The 19684-nt window shown below is 37.7% G+C and overlaps 2 protein-coding genes and 4 non-coding genes across 6 annotated transcripts in view; 1 reads left to right on the top strand and 5 right to left on the bottom strand.

The window, feature by feature from the left end:
• The window catches only part of LOC127941616 (PDZ and LIM domain protein 4), a 33077-nt gene extending 25340 nt beyond the window's left edge, over positions 1–7737 (top strand). The window contains exons 6-7 of the mRNA XM_052536899.1: positions 1550–1703; positions 5334–7737. Of these exons, the coding sequence (XP_052392859.1) occupies positions 1550–1703; positions 5334–5538 (359 nt within the window). The 3' untranslated portion in view covers positions 5539–7737. The remainder of the gene's footprint in view (positions 1–1549; positions 1704–5333) is intronic.
• Positions 7738–11191: 3454 nt separating this feature from the next.
• On the bottom strand, positions 11192–19107 carry LOC127941615 (H/ACA ribonucleoprotein complex subunit DKC1-like). The gene is made up of 15 exons (XM_052536898.1): positions 19033–19107; positions 18241–18302; positions 17348–17434; positions 16931–17022; positions 16553–16737; positions 16393–16457; positions 15708–15834; positions 14281–14411; positions 13833–13976; positions 13628–13748; positions 13335–13453; positions 13151–13254; positions 12439–12490; positions 12209–12367; positions 11192–11462 (listed from the first exon to the last, which is right to left on the bottom strand). The coding sequence occupies exons 1-15, from the start codon at positions 19088–19090 to the stop codon at positions 11394–11396; spliced, it is 1575 nt and encodes a 524-aa protein (XP_052392858.1). The 5' UTR covers positions 19091–19107; the 3' UTR covers positions 11192–11393.
• On the bottom strand, positions 13507–13582 carry LOC127942380 (small nucleolar RNA SNORD83). Its single transcript, XR_008149303.1, has one exon. It is a non-coding gene; the product is annotated as a small nucleolar RNA SNORD83 (small nucleolar RNA).
• On the bottom strand, positions 14481–14557 carry LOC127942378 (small nucleolar RNA SNORD83). Its single transcript, XR_008149302.1, has one exon. It is a non-coding gene; the product is annotated as a small nucleolar RNA SNORD83 (small nucleolar RNA).
• LOC127942377 (small nucleolar RNA SNORD83) lies at positions 16807–16883 on the bottom strand. Its single transcript, XR_008149301.1, has one exon. It is a non-coding gene; the product is annotated as a small nucleolar RNA SNORD83 (small nucleolar RNA).
• Positions 17099–17307, bottom strand: LOC127942387 (small nucleolar RNA SNORD17). The gene has a single exon (XR_008149310.1). It is a non-coding gene; the product is annotated as a small nucleolar RNA SNORD17 (small nucleolar RNA).
• Positions 19108–19684: the final 577 nt, after the last annotated feature.

The following is a 19684-nucleotide window of genomic DNA, read 5'->3' on the forward strand; positions in this document are numbered from 1 at the left end:
TTGCTTTATGTCATTTAAGCCTAAAAATATGTTTTGTCTCAGCCAAATCCCATAGAGAGACTTCTAGACCACACTATACATACAATTAGCTATTTCTCTTAGGTTGAATTGAAGGCCTGTGGAGCCACAGGGCTCAGAGATCAAGTGTTTAAGTGTGTAAATAATGGTATTCGTTGACAGGTTTGGAGTTGTAACCTGTCCCAGCAGTCCTTGGGAATAAGAGTTAATGATCTCACTTTGGCACAGCAACAGTCGGTTGACGGAGGCGGGCACCATTGTATCATGTATCCGTAATTTTTTCTCGGATGTTTCCTCATCCAGCAGCAGGGTGGTTTTCTCCACTGAGCTCATGCTACGCCAGTCCTGGGTCTAAACTTGGCTTGAAACTGAGAAAATAGGAGGAGGCCTTGGCAGCTGTGCTCCATACTTGGCCCCAGCAGTGCCCTGAAGCTAACACACACCCGTGATTTTCAGCTATGTCTGCGTGGAGAATAGTATCTGACCTGAGACTGAAGCGTGAAGGACATTCATTTCCGGCCAGCTCTTGTTCCAGGGACAGCTGCCGAGCGCTCATTTTGAGTTGTTCCTCACTTTTTAAAGCAAGAGTTCACTCAAAAAATGAGAATTTATTCAAGAATGCTATTTGAAGAGTGAATTTGTATGCAAATTAATGAAACCGCATAACTGAATTAAGACGGATTTGGGGAAAGTTACTTTTAAAAGTAATGCATTACAATATTGCATTACACCCTAAAAAAGTAACTAATTGCATTACTTTGTTGCATTTTATGGAACGCAATAATTATCTTTATAGCTATCATTTTTGGTGTGAACGGGCCTTAGGCTGAAGGAAATGTAAATTCAAAAAGCTCAAATAAACCTTTCAGCTGTTCTGCCATTATGAATTGCATAAAGACTGGGACGTTTTTATCTGAAGTTATTTTTACTCATTAGTACGGTTGAATTCGATTATTTAAGGTCAGCTACAAAGACACTGATTAATAAATTGGGATTAAATGCATAAAGGAGATTCGTATTATTTACCATATTTAAATATTACAGGTTTGTGTTATTATTTGCATTTCACTGTTTTTGTTCATTTTGAGGAATACAGAATCTGTTTTTGTGTGAGTGAGAGGAGTAAATGCATCTTACTCCGCAGGGATGCACAAATGTGTTTCAGTCTGCTTCTCATGAGAGCACCTGGAGGTTTGGTTTGGTTACCCTTTAAATATAACTACAAAAAAATCTAATAATTATTAATTTAAGTAATAGCATTATTGCCCTTTTAACATAAAATAATAAACAAAACCTTAAATCCAGTGTGATATTACTATTATATTTAAAAATAAATAGTGAGTTTTAAATAAAATTATTTGAAAGCAGGCTACGCTTAAAAAAAATACAATGCATGAGTGCAATGAGCTGTCTGAACTTATTTACCAAGCACATTTTTTATTTTGGTCATGCATGTGCAGTGGCACACCACTCATGTGCATCCCTGAATATAATATTCTGTGCCCTTGACTCGAGTTTATTTTCCTTTCAGGGACCTCACCGGTGGACAAACCCAGTGTCAGAGGCTTGCGTTCCCCTGTCAAATCTCCCGTGCCAAAGCTGGGCAGCCCCATACCGGCTCCTCTGGCACCAATCCCTGGTTTACAGAAGCTGCCGCAGTGCACACGCTGCGCAAACGGCATTGTGTAAGTTGTGCTTCATATCAGTTTGTTTAAACAAATAGTAATATTTGCAGAGAAAAGCCCACAACTGAACATTAAGAAGATTGATAGTACTGCGACAAGTGACACTGGAAGCCAATATGAGTTTGTTTCCATATCTTTGAACATGAACCTACGAAGCTTAACTTACTGACATTAAAAGTGCACAAAAATAGTGGTAGCTCATAGTGTGTGTAATAGTTAAAGGATTAGTTCATTTCTAACATTTCCATGTCATCCAAGATGTCCATGTCTTTCTTTCTTAAGTCGAAAAGAAATTAAGATTTTGGAGGAAAGCATTAGTAGATTTTCCTCCATATAGTGGACTTCAATGGGGACCAAATGGCTGAAGGTCTAAAATATGGTTTCAGTGCACCTTAAATTTTTTTAAACGTATATACTTTTAAATCACAAATGCTCGTCTTGCACTAGCTGGACTTCACGCATTACATGTTCACATTGGAAAGTGACCCGACCCAGTGTTTGTGAAGCGGACCTGCAAAAATGGTCAAACGGCCTTTACAAAAAAAAGGTAAAACGATAATATCGGACGCTTTTGAAGTTGGGGGAGAAAATGAGAAATTAGTTTTACTTCCTACCCTTGCTTTATGAACTGGAGTGCACACTTTCCTACCTGATTACATAATGCATGGATTTGTGGACACACATCTCAGAGCTAGTGCAAGATGTGCATTTGTGGTTAAAAAGAATGTACATTTGTATTTTTTTTAATCAAATAAGCGATGGTTTTGCTAGATAAGAGCCATATTCTTTGGCTGGGATCATGTAGAGTCCTTTGAAGCTGCACTGAAACTGCAATTTAGACCTTCATGAACATCTTGGATGACATGGGTGTGAGTAAATTATCAGGAAAAGTTTTTTCTGGAAGTGAACTAATGGTTTAAATGAAGCTGACCTGCCGCAGCATGTGTTCCTCTCGCTGCACAGGTGATCAGTATATTACTGCAAGTCACTTTACCGCTGTTGGCACTTTCCCACAGTTTCTATTAAAAATGAGTAAACGGTGAGGTCATATGATAAGGAAGTTCCACAGAAGTGTGAAACAAGGTGTTCATTTATAAATGCTGTTGACAGATGTTATAGCCTCTAAATAACTGTTCACTGAGATCAATAATAGGAAGTGGATTCCCAGCGAACAACAAAGTTATAAAAACATTATTTCTGAATGTTCTCTGAAGGTACAAAATGTCCAGATTTTAAAATGTTTTAGAAACGTTTCTGTGAACGTTAAGAGAACATTAGATTTTATGTTTTACAGCATCATGGGAATGTTACTTTTGAATGTTCTCTAAAATAAGTAGCAAGGTTTAAAAAATGCTTAAAGAACATCCAACTCAAACATTTCAGAAACGTTCCATGAACAATGTATAAATAATGTTTTTTGTGCTGGCATTTTAAGAACATCATTAAAGGGCAGATAACTGAACAAATGTTCCATTAATGTTACTTTATAATGTGCAGGAGAACCTTGTACTTTGAGCTGGGTTAGTGATATGTATTCAATCAGCCGTTAGGTTCACATAACAGACATTTCTCCAGAACAGTAGCTTTCTGTTTCTGTTCTATATCTTGGGTTAGATTCGTTTTACTGATCAAACATTATATTGCTAATCCTGCTTTTAAAAAAAGTTTTGTTCTTTGCCATATTATCATACAGCCCTTTTTTCTTTTCTTTTTTAACAAGTCTATCCACAGAAGTCTGTAGTATTGGATTAGTTTTCTGGTTTAAACCAGTTTTGTTAAGTGTCTCTAGAAGCAAACAAGTCAAAGTCTGCTTTATTGCCAGTTCTGCCGCATGTACTGCACATGCAGAAAATTGAAATTGAGTCACTGTCAGACCCAAATAACACTAAGCACTGAATCAGTAGAATGTAAAAATACAAATACAAAATATAAATATGGACGTGGATAAACAAAAAGGACAGATAAAGTAGCACAAGGCACATGGCAAATAGAATGCAAACCTGTGAAATAAACCAGTAGTGCAGATTTAATGAGTGTAGTGCAAAAAAAAAGATAAAAAATAACACTTCATAGAAAATAGAAACATTAAAAGAAACCAGGTTTGTTGTTGTTAGTGCATGACAAAAAATAAGATGTGTATTTTAGAAATAAATCACTGTGAACTTTAAGGTTGTTTGAAATGTTTTTATTTATACTAAGTAAACTAAATCAAATAAAACATTGATAATTTTTTTTATCTTAAGTGAAAGCTCTATTTTCATATCATATTATAGCTGATTCTGCCTTTGTTTGTGGTGAAATTAAGGACAAAAATATTTATTGTGTATAAAGAAAATATGTTAAGTATGGTGTAGCTTTTTTTGTTGTTCGTTTATTTGTTTGTTGGAAGGTTCTGGAATTTTTTTTAAATCAAAATGTATGGTTTAAACTAGTATTTAAAACAGAAGTGTGGTGCGGCGCTCAAACAAGTTCACAAAAAGGAAAGGATTACAATGAGCATTCTGTTTGTTTGCTTTATTTTACAAAAGCACACATCGGTTTTTATTGTGTGTGCAAAAATAAAAGTAAACTTATTTGCAGATTATCTCTTACTCCAAAAATGTTTTTTTTTTTTTTTTATGTTTCAACTATTGCACACATCCCACGTATTATAGCAATTCAAACTTAACATTGCAGTCTGTTCATTATCAAAATACAGTCAACCAAAAATATAAAAGGTTACACTAGTCAGTTTAAATAGACCGTAGTGTACTGGTCCACTCTGCTTTTAAGGAACATTTTTGATCATGTAAAGAAGATGCTCTTTTCCGTCTATATGCGAATGTATGTAAAGTACAAGCCTAGTTTACATTATAAATAATAGTTTAACATACAAATACATTGCGAATACAGAAATATTTGGATTTGTGCTGAATTAGACATGAGCAATAACCTCCAAATGCATCTATCCAAACGTATGTCGCGCTCTCTTCATTTTATCAAATGATCATAATCACATATATTAATTTTATAATTCTGCTACTAGCATTTTATTTAGACTAAAACCTCTTTATTTAATTTGATAAAGCATTTGAAAGTAGCTTTTGTTCATCCTGTGACTGCGTGTCACTGAAATAGACGCATTTAGCAGCATTAAGGTTAATAATGATGTATCGATTAATTGATCGTTAATTTGAACGCCGATCAATCATGGTAAAGATAGAAAATTGACACCCCAAGTTTAAACCAAACCATATTTGGCAGTAACAAATTAAATGTTTCTTTTTATAAGTTGCCCCAAAGTATTTTCTATTTTTCGGTGTATAATACTAACCAAGAGGATACACTGTATTTTTTACACCATATCAATCGAATTCAATAATGTTAATAAATACATTAATTTCTTAGATATTTTTTTTTTTTTACATTGGAAATATATTTTAAATGTTTGCAAGGAAAATATAGTTGGATGCTCCAAATTGTAGAAATTGGACTGAAACATTTATTTATAAACATAAATATTAAAGTCCTTAAAAGTGTCTCTTTATAAGATTTGTCCTTTTGTACACTTTTATCTATCTGCCATTGACAATAAAATCCCAGAAGAGTAAGATACAATAAATAACATTTAAGAACTGTCTTATAACGCAGGGGAACCATCGTGAAGGCCAGAGACAAGCTCTATCACCCCGACTGCTTCGTGTGTGACGACTGTGGGCTGAATCTAAAGCAGAGAGGATATTTCTTCATCGATGAGAATCTGTATTGCGAGACGCACGCCAAAGCCCGAGTGCAGCCTCCGGAGGGGTACGACGTGGTGGCAGTGTATCCCAACTCCAAAGTGGAACTGGTCTAACACACACACACACACACAGGTTTCCCTTGAGGATTCAGCTTGGCGAAGTGGAAATGAGAATAACAAACTGAAATATCTTTTTCAATTCCTGCTCAACTTTATCCTGGACTCGCGTTCTGTAGTTTCGTAACCTGCAGTTACCCTCCTACTGATATCGAGCAGCACTTATTTCTAGGTTAGATGGCCTTACTAACATTCGTACAGAGCAATTCTAGTGTTGCTTTAAGTTTAAAACACAAGATAGCAGAATAGACAAAACAACGTTCCAGAAGAACATCTGTTCACCTAAATTCCAGTGGCACACCAACGATTTATTTTTCTGAAAGCTGTGGAGAACTAATATGCTCAAAAATGCCACGAAGAATGTTTCGAGCCATGTGGAAAATGGAAATGGTATTCATTTATTCAGAACGTTTGGGACGGTATGTTTATTCTTTGGCTAAGAAGCCAAGACGTGTTTTTTCTAGCTTCCATTGCCAAACCCCGCTTCATCTTTGCAGAAGATAATGAGACTGTAGGAATGGAAAACTGCGTTTGATTGGCTCGGAGCAAAATTATGCTGTATCTGTGTTGTATGTGAATGTAACCTGACACGTAATTGCTTTTCTGAACACAATTTCTGTCACAAATATGCATTTTTTTCATTCACATCAGCTATCTTCATGGTAAATCAACCATTTGAAGAGAATATTGATAAATGAGGCTTTTATCTATTCAGCATGTTTTCGGTCACAAATCTAGCTCGCTGAAAAAAAAATGGTTTTATGGCACAAACATTTCTAGATAACTCTATCACTCCCTCTCTTGAGTACTGATGTTCAGTAACACACGTTATGTTTAATAGCACTGTGTGGTTGAAATGCGTTGGCCAAGCGATTCGGACTGCGTTTGCATACAGTATGTGATTGAAACTAGATTTTTCTATTAGATTTTGATGGTTTGGATGACTTCATGTAAAATGAAACCAGAATAGTAAAGTAGATATGCTTTTATTTTTTTGTCTTTTTGTTAAGTGGCTAGGCTTTTGTAAATTCTGTAAAAAAAATGAGAAATGTTTGTTTTTCTAGTTTTCTTATGAATGATGCATTGTGTGGGTTTTAGAAACGTGTAACAACTTTACTTTTTTGTCGACCTAAGAACCTTCTGTAAATAATTAGAATGCTAACAGATAATTTTCCAACATAATGACATTTGAACTGAAAACTGAAAACTGAAAACAGGGACTTATAGTCATTTTAATGGATTATTATGTCATTCCAAACCCTTCTGACTTTCTTCCGTGGAACACAAAGGAGTTAAGCTACTAAAAAGCAGCATGAAAGTATTATAAAAAATAGTCCATATGACTTGTGCGCTGCAGTCTGAGTTCTGTGAAGCCAAACAATAACATCGTGTGAGGATCAGACCAAAACTGCAGGCAATATTGTGACTCATATTCCATTTTCAAAACCGCTTGATAATCACAACTATTTTTTTCCTCTGGAAGTTTTTATGGTTGTTTCTCAGTTACAGTTATGGATGTGCATGCAAAGTTTTGCCATGCAGATGTGTTTTGGAAACGCTGTACAAACTATGATTCTCAATTGTATTAGGGGTCAACCTGAACCCCATTGGTTTCCATACAATTTGCCAAAAAAAATCAACACTCAACACAACCAGCAAACGGTCAAACAAGTCCATCTAGCATATGTTTACATAGAAAACAATGCTAGCGCACTGGAATGGAAAAACACGTTCAGTGTGAATGCCCCCGAAACCGTTTATTCAGATGTTTCGTCTGCCATATCTCACATATCTTCAATCTTTAAATATGACACATCAAGACATTGCATCAGGAATCACTGGTTCTCACACGAAGACCTTGATGAGCTAATTCAGCTGTGTTTAATTAGGACAGAAGCCAGCGCCGCAGGATAGTGGCCCTCCCATTGGAGGTTTGGACACCCCTTTACTAAACCGTTCCACAGAAGAAAGCCATGCAACTTTGGAATCGCACAAAAAAAGGAAAGAAAAAAAAAACAAGCAGTTTTGTCTTGAGCAGAATGCTAACTGAGTCTGTGTTAGCGCCTCCCAGAGCTCCTGTGGATGCGTTCCCAAACTATTGCCAAATAACCATTCGCTGTTTTCACAAGCCGTATGCTTTTGCTTATCAGAAACACTCTGCATAAGTGACCATCATTAAAATCTTCCACTTTCACAGCCGTTGGCTTCTTTCTTCAAAGCACCTCATGCAGACACAAGTTGGGTTAAAATGGGCTTTTTTTATGTTGTAGATATTTCACCCAGCTGAGAGGTTTGTGTTTTCAGCTGTCAAGGTCAAACTGCTCTTCTGACGCATGGCTCTCGCTCAGTGGCCTCTTCGTAATCAGATCCAGAACTGCATTTCAGTTGCTTTTCACATTCCATTTCTACTTTTTCTGTATCCCTCATTATCTCCAACCACAATGATGGCTGTTGCAATTCCTTCATGGGAAATCAAATGACTCAGTCTAAAATGCGCAGTGGTTAATATTGCGGCAAACCCTCTTACTCTCCCTCAGTTTTGCCGAACTTGACTCTGTGAATGTTTCAGGTCGGGTCATGTTACAAATATTCTGGTGCATGTTGGTACTTCATATCAGGATTTTTTCTTCTCAAAACTTAGTGATTAACAGTGTAATAAAAAAAGGATCAAATTAATTGAGATTACAGATTACAGGTTTTTGCCAATGGATAGTTGTTTATATATTCTTTTGCATTATTTAGAATTTTGGGTGGATTTTATAATGCAATGCAAAATGTATAATTTTTCTGAACGAGTGTTTTTTTATTACTTTCTTTTTTCATTCATTCCGTTTCCATTTTTGACCACGAAGGTACAAATATCTACTTTTTAATTTTTCAACGCTTTAACATATTTAAATAATGTTCATTTTTTTTTTTTTTTTTTTTTATTATTGAAGTGGGTTCACATAGCTAATGCAACGAAATAGACAAGTTTCATCCCATTTCAAAAAAAATTTTTGATTTATTTTTTATTTTTTTTCTAGACCGGGTCATAAGTGTTACATTTTAATTTTCGACCCTTTAACACATCTGAATCATGGCCAGGAATTATTAATTTTTTTTGTATGTGTGTGTTCACATAGCTAAATGCAACCTAAGTCACCATGTATCATTTAATTCTGAATAAGCTAAACATTTACAATATTCAAAATGTATTATTTATTTATTTTTTCAGTCAAAAGTGACTGAAGAGGCCCAGAATATCCAATTGTGAGTCATCAGGCGTGTCTTAAAACTCTGTAAAGTGTTTCTTGGTTGCTTAGCTAGATAAATAATATTTGAGAACTTAGGAATTTCTCTTTAGAAATTGAGTTTTTTTTTCTTGCTTAATATTTACATGAACGCAGCCCAACTTTTAAGGCACCAGGAAGACAAAGTATGCTAAACTGCACTTTCAGCTGGACTAGCATGGAAATGTGTGGTCATTTCAGCTGGGTCACCGCTGGGAGATCCAGAGGCATGCACACAGAAGCAGATCTCTCTTGTGCTGAGTCAGAGACTGCTGGCAGCACACTTCTCAAGACCAAGTTTGGACAAAACCGTGGAGAGGGCTGCTTTAGATCAGGAGCAGAAAAACAGAAACAGATATCTGAAGAGCTTCCTCTGCAATGTAGCTAAAAATAAACCTAAAGCATTTGTTACTGTAAAAACAATCAGCAATCGTTATATACCCCATCAGAAGAGGTCTCTCCAGGTTCCTCCATTACAACTAGTCAAGAATATCATGATTTGTGAGGAAGACAAGAAGCATTCAGGATTTGATGAGAAAGTAAAACCGCATGCTGTTATAAAGAGTGTAATACAGGGCTCGTATTGCCATGGAAAAGGAAAAACAGCCATTTAATGGTTTCATTAAATAAATTTTAAAAACTGGTACCTGTAAATCCAGCACGGTGATCTCTATTCAATCATTTTTAAAACAATTTTCCATGACGAAAGAGTGGAAACCGTTGAAATTTGTTGGTGAAAAAGACTGGGAACCTCTTCTAAAGCAGCCAAAAGCAGAATCACTCAGTTTTCTTTACTGTGTTTGTGTGACAAAATATCAAACATATAACAGAGCAGACCGCCGTATAATTAGTGGTTTCACAGAATCCCATATCCAGCGGCTTCTCAAAACAGTCTGTGATGTCATCGCCTTACCAAAAGTTCCCAAAGTGTGTTAAATGAGGTCATTAGAGGCAATAAGAAGGAAACCCCTGCTCTCCCAAGCTATAATAAAAACATGAAATCTTTTATGTACAGCCAGAAGAACTAGGGTTGCCAAGTGCACGCTTTTCCTACACTATCTGGCTACTTTTATACTCGGTCGGCTTTTGTTTCAGATTGCATACTTTTTTTTTTTCTTCATCAATGTTTGCATGGACGTACACTCTTCCCAGTGTATGGTTTCACAAAAAGAGGAACTCTGTGCTTTGGGAAAGTGTATGTTTGGGCTTCAAATAGTAAATGGATGGCTTTAGAGTGTAGTCTCGGCCGGCACACCCATGAACCGCTGGATGAACGTCTGATGCACAACACACACACAATGGAAAACACTAAAGGAGTTTCTAAGTCTTCATCTGATTGGATTAATCCTATGAGCTCAGGAAGAAGTGTCACTTTCTTCAACAGTTGTTGGGACTGCAAAGCCACTTTATAGAAGAAAGTCATTGTGTGACTCAATGAAATGCTGGATTTCCAAAAGCATTTGAAATCCACAGTACCATTATTGCAGTAAACTTGCACAATGTTTTACTAAATGTATACACATTTCATTTTAGAGGACGTATTGTAGAGATAAAGAGACTGCAGGGGCTCGTTTCATCAAAGATTCTTTTGATTGAAATGAAAACCAGGCTTCTTAAGGCTTGGAGTTTGTCAGGAAGTATCTGCAGAACAAACACTGCTCTCATTCATTCCAGATTATATTTCAACTGAATGAAACACTGATGTTTAGATCCATCACTCAAGAAAGTCTATTCTTACTAACAAAGTGGAGAGAAGAAAGAAGCGGGAAGCGGTTTGTTTCCAGTTCCATTGGTCTGAAGCTGAATTCTAAGAGAGCATCCAATAATACCTTTCGAACATGAATACAGCCCTCAAATATTCACCTGAAATTACAAGAATAGCTACATAACAGCTTTATTTGAATTGCAATAGTGATTAAGCTTTCCCTACAACTGCTAAAAATAAAAACAAGCTTGGTTTGTGATTCAATAAACTGTCCAACAGTGCTTTATGTAAATCCCTTGTTCTGATTTCATTATTTCTTGTGAGGAAGATGAACTTATGGATAGGAGAAAGAGTCCACTGATTCAACAACAGATAATTATATAACAGATTTTCCAACCCGTCTGTAATTCATCTTACTTTTCGACCATTTAAACATCAGAAACTGCTCCAGATTGCATGTTACTGCTTGTGTTGGGCGGAGGTGTTTTTCCCTCATGTGACCTCCATTTTCTCCTGTATCGTCCGGAGTGTGCATTTACATTTTTAGGGGAAATAAAACGTATGAACTCTTCTTATAAACTGATAACCAAGCAAACTTGTGTGCAGTCGCTGTAGAAATGATCCTCTGAATGGACACACTGAGTGTAAAACCAGGTCAACAGAGAAAAAAGGCTTTTTGTTGTTGTAAAAACTCAAGTCATGTTTCATTTGATTACAGGATTACAATTTCTGTATTTACAATAAAAAAAATAAAAAAAACTCAAATACATTCAAATACATGAATAAACCCAGGCAATATGGGTTTCATTTGGACAATAAAAAGAAATAACCGTAAAGATTTACAAGCAAACTCCTGGGATTGACACAGTCCCTGCTCATTCTGAGCCAGCCTCAGCATCTTTAGACTTTTTCTTCTTTTTCTTCTTCTTTGCGCTCTCCGTAACCTGTGTGTGAACAAATGAGGTCAGAATTAGTGCTTTCAATTCATACATTTAATGTCATGATAATATTAATCAATTTCATACTGAATCTCCAAATGAATGTAGAAAAGATGGCATTATTTTACGAAGTAGCCTATCATTAATGAAGACCAGTATAATATCAATACTGCTATTAAACGTGTTTCCCTCTCAATTTTAGCCATTAATTCAACATTACAGTAAAACTAAAGACATTTTTAACATTTAATAGGCTTTGAAATTTAATTCAAAAACTTCACTCAACTAAATTATGTGCATAATCTATCATTTTGCATATAGTTCAACCTACTCAAGCTACAACACACTTTCTTTTGTTCTCAGATCTCCGTCAATGACAGACTGCAGCAGGTTTCACTTTAAAGCAGCACTGTCTCTTTAAAACCTGACCTGGTGCATTAAGGACTTTTGTTTTGTTTTTTTTTACTAATTTAAGACTTATTATAAGTTTATGATACCACTAACCAAAAGAAGGCATTTTGACATCATTGTGTGTTTTTGTCCATTAAACAGATCTCTCTGCACACTTTCTGAAGCGCTTGAACATGACTAACTTCTCTTGTGATAGTCCACAATCTACTGTAGCACTAGCCAAAGGATGCCAGGAAAATAAAAATGCATGCTGAAAATGTATGAAGTAATGGTATGATTGCATTGTGCACATTGACAGCCTTTATGCTGCCTTTCATCCAAACCACCCATCACAAGCTCACCTCAGTCTCCTCCTCCGCTGGAGCCTCGGCCGCTGCCTCTTCTGCCAGCTTCAATTTCTTTTCTTTCTTCTTTTTCTTCTTCTCCTTCTTGTCTTCTTCCGTCTTTGTGTCCTGAGCAGCTGCCGCGTCACTTTCGCTTCCACTCTCGTCTCGTTTCCTCTAGAAAAACAGAAACCATGTTAATACTGATTTTAAAGAGTAAATTATCCAAAGTGCTTCAGAAATCATACCTTTGCTGCCGTCTGCTCAGCAACTTCAGCGCTCTTTTTCGCCTTGGGTGTGCTAGAAGAGGAAAGAATCTTTCACTTAATCAGACCTCAGTTTTGTAATCTCTGGTCCGCTGACATCTTGTGGGCACTTTACGAATTGCATGCCATACAAAGTCCAGCATTCCTGATGAAAGTGTTGTGTGTGTTGTGTAATGGTTTCTTCGTTTTGTTTACCGTACATGTCAAGCAGAGGCAAACTCAGAGTCTCTGTTTAATAATAATAAGTGACTTTGGGAAGGTTTTGGGCTTGCATATGAAAATAGTAGGTTGTTTTTTTAGGGCTTTGATTTAATGCATTAACCTGGAGCTTTTAATTATGGGGACTTTTTTCTTCAAATGAATGAATCCACCCCGACCCGGTCCTATATCATCTTACACTGACACAGTTGCTGATGAGCATCATGCAGGACCAAGGACTGAGTGTAGAAACATTTTAATGATATTGTATGCTCTTAAATTAAAGATGTGACACCAAAAAAATCTCCTCGTCTTAAATATACATGTTGTTTTCCACTAAAAATGGAGCAGTAATTTGTGTAAGAGATGCATGCAACAGGAAGAAACTCCTTAAATTGCACGGGAACAATGATACATTCTCTATTTGATAACACATTTGGATGCTGTTGTGTTTAAAATAGTAATAGTTAAATGTTTTTGTGATCAGCAGCTGTACCTGTAATCGACGTAGCCCTCGGTCCAGTCCGCCGGGGTGCTGCCGTTGGGCTTGCCGTGTTTGTCTAGAAGTCCTTTTTGGATCATCATTTTCTTCTGACTGGCCTGAAACACATGCATTTTTTAAATAGATGCAAACGCTGATTTCCCCAATAAACCGTGTGGTTCCTCTGAACACATCTCACCTTCGGTCCAAGGCCCCATTTGCGCGGATACGTGTCTCGCTCCATAATGACCCTCTTGATTTTGGCGACAACGCCGTGGTCACATGTGGAAATGACGGCTGTCGTCATCAGAGCAACCGCTGCGGAAAAACAAACCTAAATCAGTCAGACCTGCACAAAGACTCTGAGCTGAAGCCATCAGTCTCGGGTAATAGATGGACGGTCATCTTTGCAGTTGTGCTAATGCCATCTACTTCACATCATGTGGCTCAGAACAGTGCATGCTGGGATGGGAGAGAGGTTTTAACATTCACCTGTACAAATGGCTTCTCCTTTAGTGGTTATGACGACTATGTCTTGATTGACTTCGATCCCATCTTCATACCTCAGAACGCCTGGTAACATGATCTTAGCGCCGTAACATATCGCGTTCACCTGTTACACAACAAGCATCGTCAGACCGGCCGCCTGCAAGCTTCATCTGGAATATTAAATCACAAAATGAGCCAGTTTTCATACCGCGCTGTCCTTCATGACGATCCTCTTGTGGGAGATGAGGAGTTTTTCCAGAGGGTAGATCACTCTCCTCAGGTAAGTCTCGTCTTTGTTGTGGTCAAACTGCCACTGGGCGTCCAACACGTCATGCATGGTCACCAGGTTATCCTTAGAGAGACCAACACGAGGATCAGTTAACAAAAACGCAGTGTGTCAGTAAATATTGTATTTATTCATGCAACTATCTGTGACCTGACCCATTGTAAATGTTTTTCATACTATGAAGTCAAAGGCTAAATGTCTACTGTTTGGTCACCAACATTCTTCAAAAAAAATCATCTTTTCCATTTGAATCAAGAGTCACAGTCCAGAGTTTGATGTAGGCTTAAGTCTGATGAAGGTTATGTATTTTTCTAATGCATGTAGCAATGATTAGCAGAAGCAGGGAGGAAGCCCAGGACAGCAGACGTACCTTTTCTCCCATGACTCCGGAGCGGACGCGCCGCAGCTCCTGCATCTGACCGCCCACCCCCAGCAGCAGCCCCAGATGAACACACAGAGTCCTGATGTACGTGCCCGCTTCACAGCTCACCCAGAAGATACCTGCACACCCACCGATCTCAGTTACTCACAGCGTCACACTTCACAGACATCATAGTCATAGCGCATGACAGCCATCAGTCATGGGTGATAGATAGCAGGTCATCTTCACACAGAGTGCTCATGCAATCTACATCACATCATGTGGCTTCAGAAGAAGAGTCGACATGAAACTGCATTCACAACAGGCCTAAAATAATCACAATATTCTCCATATCATATATGATTAATAGTTATGATATTCACTTACTGTATTTTTCGGACTATAAGTCGCATTTATTTAGAACAAAGAACCAATAGAAAACATTACCGTCTCCAGCCTGCTAGAGGGTGCTCTGTCTATAGTGTAGACTACAGGAGAACTGAGCAGCATAGAGCGCCCTCTTGTGGCTGGAGATGGTAATGTTTTCTATTGGTTAATTTCTCTTGGTTCATGTAAAATTGATTTTGACAAATAAGTCGCACCTGACTATAAGTCGCAGGACCAGCCGAACTATAAAAAAAAGTGTGACTTATAGTCCGGAAAATATTGTAATAAACAGTGTTGGGGAAAGTTACTTTAAAAGTAATGCCTTACAATGTTGTATAAAAAAAAAAGTAACTAATTGTATTGCTTAGTTAGCATAACGTTACTTTTGAGCTGCACTTGCTTAGTTTAACCCAAAAAAAATATATATTATATTTAAGTGGGAAGTGCCTCTGCACTCACAATTTTGGTGAATAGATGAGAAAATAAATTAACTTGCATTACTTTTTTGAAAAAAAAAATCTATTTAAATGTAATGAGTAGACCTTGAGAATGAATGTAAATTGAACTTGTTTGTTCCCAGTTAAACTCCACAGAGATCCCTTTTAATTTAGGGCCCCATAACACCTTTTTACATACATATATATATATATATGTGAGATTCTGTATTTGATTTAACAAATTTAGCATAAAAAAAAGATATCTTGGAAAAGAATAATATTGCAACACTAATAAGCTTTTAAAATATAAATCGACTCTCGGAGCAGCTCTGTAGATAAAGTTGACATGTTCACGTCTCATATATTGAGATGCCGATGCTAAAAACAGTGAGCGACACACGTTTTTCAGTTTGTGCATCAGATGAAGCCACGTCATTCATTTCCCCCGAGACACGCAGAATTTGTAACAGAGTTATTAGACGCAATTTAGTTTATTCTGGGATCGGCTGTTAAATAAGTCCATAGAGTAAAAACGTCGCCTTTTTGAAAAATCTACTTTATAGAAATAAGGTGCAGATTTCATGTCGACTAATGAAAACCTTAAGTTTCTACCTAGTCGTCTCTCTGGATCATATTCGATGAGCTTGCTCTCGTAGATGGTCCTCACTCGCAGCTGGCGCTTCACAGCGGCGATGAGCGGAGGCCTCTGGAACAGAGCTCCTGTCAGACACTCCAGAGCCTGCAGAGAGAAGCACACACACTCAGACTCGTGCTCCGACTTCCTGTCTCATCTACAGTCAGACGGTCCGTGTGTGTGTGTGATCAGATGTGTCCGCTCTTCTTCGGTGAAACCGGGGCCTCCAAACCTGCATGAGGCTCCAGACCAGCGGCTGCAGAAGAACACTGCAGCTGAGAGCCGGAGACCAGAGCGAGAGAGGAGCCCGGAGACACTCAGAGAATGGATAAAACACGCTCATCATCTCACACACACAACAGAGGACCGCCACACTGATGACTTACACTAGCCACCTGCATTATTTACTGCATGAAGAACGGTCACTGAAGACATCAGAATCTCAATGTCAAGGAAAAAAAGAGCTTTCGATAATATACATGCATGCATGCTTTTAATTACATAAAGGCTTTCAAAAAAGCAAATGCATATGCATTCATTAAGAATTTCAGCAAATTAATAAATGTAATGTTTTTTAGTCCATGCACTTAAAAAGATTTAACATCAGAGTACATCTACACAGTCATATCGACCAACTCGTCTGCTTGTTTAAAGCTTACTTACCCTCGCTAGCTGGTGTTCGTTCTCTAGTGCATTGTGCAGCCGTACTATGCCCACATACTCTTTGCCTAAAAGCAACGGCACAAGAGTAGTCAGGAGAGGCCACTAGTTTTACTGGAAGTGTGTGTGAACATATCAAACTCTCGATATACAGGGGACCCACCGGCGCTCTGCTGAGACTTGACCAGACGCGTGGCTCGCTCCACACACACGATCAGGCAGCCCGTGACTTTGGGGTCAAGAGTACCGCTGTGGCCCGTTTTCTCCACACGAAGAATCCTCTTGATCCAAGCGACGACTTCATGGGAAGAGGGGTTTGCAGGTTTGTCCAGATTGATGAAACCAGTCCTGGGTGGACGGATTACAAACACTTCAGGAACTCGTGGTACAACTCAAAACACTTGGTTTTCTTGGAGAAGCCATCAGTCATGGGTGATAGATAGCTGGTCATCTTTGCACAGAGTGCTAATGCAATCTACATCACATCATGTGGCTTCGCATCACACTTTAATAACTTACTAGGGATGTAACAATGCAGTACCTGACATAATCATGTATGTTCCTCTTGAGCGGGTTCGAGCCATGAGGCAGAGGAGTGTAATGAGCCGTCCGGATATTGAGCTTGTCGAAGTTCTGTAGAGAAGCAGGTTTATAGGTCACTACAGGAACATTAAGCAGAAGAGACTATTTGAAAACCCCAGTGACACGTGTGATCAGACACGTCTATTCGTCTTTGTCAGAACCGGTCTGACCCCTCGCACCAGCACGTCAGACCCCACACCAGTGACCCGACAGAACGTCAGACCAGCAGAGCAGAACCAGACGGCTGTGACCCCGTGACCCAGAACGGGCCGCACGGCCGCTGAGGGACAGAACCAGCGGCGCTCGGCGAATGGATAAACACGTTCATCACGCCACACGTGCAGTTGAACCAGAGGATCTGTACGCAGACACTGACCTTCAGCAGTAACGGCCACTGAGACGTGTCCAAGCGGGCCACCTTCGATTCAGGTTTGATGAGGAAGTCTCCACTTTCTTGAATGTCCTGGTGGTGACAATTCAAAAACTGGTTTGAAAACTGACCAACATCAAGGTTGAAATCAGACAGTGATGTCACAATACCAAAGTTTGGTGCTACCCAATTTTTTTTATTATTATTATATACATCTCATCAATACTTACAAGAAGTATTAAGACAATTCTTCATAACATGCACCCAAGATTGGTCAATTCAGTGGTCAAATACAGGGTTTCTGCAGGATTTGAGTTTAAACTTTTTAAAACAAGTCTTTTCTGCCATTACAAATGTCTCAAGTTTCATAAATTAATATGCATTTACTTAGAAAGAAATTACATGAGCTTTGTTTTCTGTGAAGCTGGTGTAAATTAAGTAAATTTGATTTAATTTTTTTTTCTTCTGCTAACAGGCCCTGAAACACAAGCGTAATTTGCCTCATTACAGACAGAAATATATATATATTTTAAGTATGAACTCACATTTTGTTCTCTGACTCAAAACAAGACTTCACATAGTTTTGCATGGAGGAAATCAAGTATTTTGAGATCAGGTCGTTTGGCTTTATGACTTTCTGCTACTAATAAAAGATTAAGACCCACACAAACCCTGCAAATATTTCAGAAGCAAATCAAACACTAAATCCATTTTTGCAAAAATGAATAATGTAAACATCTTCCTCACTAAATGCCCAGTTATACATTATTACATTTGTGTCAGTAAATATTTATGCTGATGATGCATGAAGTTAAAGGCTACACAGTCTGCTAGTGGGAAAGTGACAAATCAAAAAACAAGTCATTAAGGTGCATGCATAAAAAGAAAAAGGTAATTACCCCAATTTCTTCTTCTGAAATTTTCTTCGTCTTCTTTTTCTTCTCTTTCTTAGCTGACCCAACTGAGGACAAAATAAGTCACAGTTCCAGATCATTTGATCATGAACATTGATTAAAGTGTGCAGCACAGGGCAGGCGAGTTTATGAGGATGCTGCGGACGCACGTGCACAGCACGTGGAGTCTGATTCTACCGAGAGAGTTAAATCACTCCATTATTAACGCTGAATATCATTAAACCACTGTTACTACAGATCACGTTCCAGTTACGAGATGCAAAGTTAAACATGATCACTTACAATCAATAAGTGACTGTGATTTGAGGTTATCAGAAATTGGTCTGGTCCCTTCATGCATTGTAATTAAAAGCTTTTTATTAAGGTTTTTAAAAAGGCAACTGTAGCAGGCGTCCACGCAAACAGAAATACATTTAATTTCCATAATATTAGCTTGACAAATGCCCGGTTATTCGTGCATGGTTCCATTTCCTACTACCTACTACTAGCAGTAGTAATAATACTAATGACTGTAAAACAAGGTTCTAAACGAAAACACTTAAGTTAAGCATAAGTCTTAACGTAACGTTACATGTCTAAAAGTGCACGCGGGAATCTTTTAACACTAGCGTTACCATTCGCATGCTTGAAGTTGAGAACTCATATTTTGATTGACGTACCGTCACACTTCTTAAGCGCATTATACTTGTTAATAAAAATGCAATGCAAAATATTTTGAGTTTAATTTTAAGCATCATCGTAACAGAAATAACGCAAACGTATAAACCATGATCTTACTTTCTGTGTCCGCCATCTTCACTGCTGCGCGCTCCAGCACGTGTGACTGAACGCGCATGCGTGTTTCTAACTGAAAGGGCCTCACATCTCGTGATGTGAAGTATCGCGATATTATAATAACTTTAACAACGATTAGCCACAAGATGGCACAAACAAACAAAACTACATATTTTTTATTCCACATATCCAAAAAACATTAACTTGTCCACAAATCCTTCATTAACATATTCACACAAAAAAGTTGATATTCAACATAACACAGTGTCACGGATCACTTGTCCAAATACTATTTACTAACATCAAAACGGGTTTGACTGACTAAATCACACAAATGTTGATCTTCAGATGAAAAATCATAGGCATTCATGAACTGTGTCGAAATGAGATGCAGAAGAAAAACAACAGAACAAACCCAAATCTCTAAATAAATGATGTTGATAATTACCATTAACTTTTATGATTGTCCAGAATAAATAATAAGTTTCTTTCAAATATATATTAAATATTTATTCAAGGACTGGTTGGAGAATTTTGAATTTATGGAATCTATATTTTTTTAGATAATATATATTTATAAATAAATGCATATCTTGGTTAAAGTGTGAACTGCATTGACTTTTCCACTTTGCACTATGTGTGTACTTTATTGTGT

Source organism: Carassius gibelio, chromosome A21 (genome assembly GCF_023724105.1).
Source record: "Carassius gibelio isolate Cgi1373 ecotype wild population from Czech Republic chromosome A21, carGib1.2-hapl.c, whole genome shotgun sequence".
NCBI lineage: Eukaryota > Metazoa > Chordata > Actinopteri > Cypriniformes > Cyprinidae > Carassius > Carassius gibelio.

Coding starts and splice junctions, on each gene's coding strand:
- LOC127941615 (XM_052536898.1), bottom strand. CDS start 19,090: ATGCGCGTTCAGTCACACGTGCTGGAGCGCGCAGCAGTGAAGATGGCG. Junction 15,835..16,392: donor ACGAACACCAGCTAGCGAGG/GTAAGTAAGCTT, acceptor TTCTCTCTGCAG/GCTCTGGAGTGTCTGACAGG. Junction 13,255..13,334: donor AATGGGGCCTTGGACCGAAG/GTGAGATGTGTT, acceptor CATGTGTTTCAG/GCCAGTCAGAAGAAAATGAT.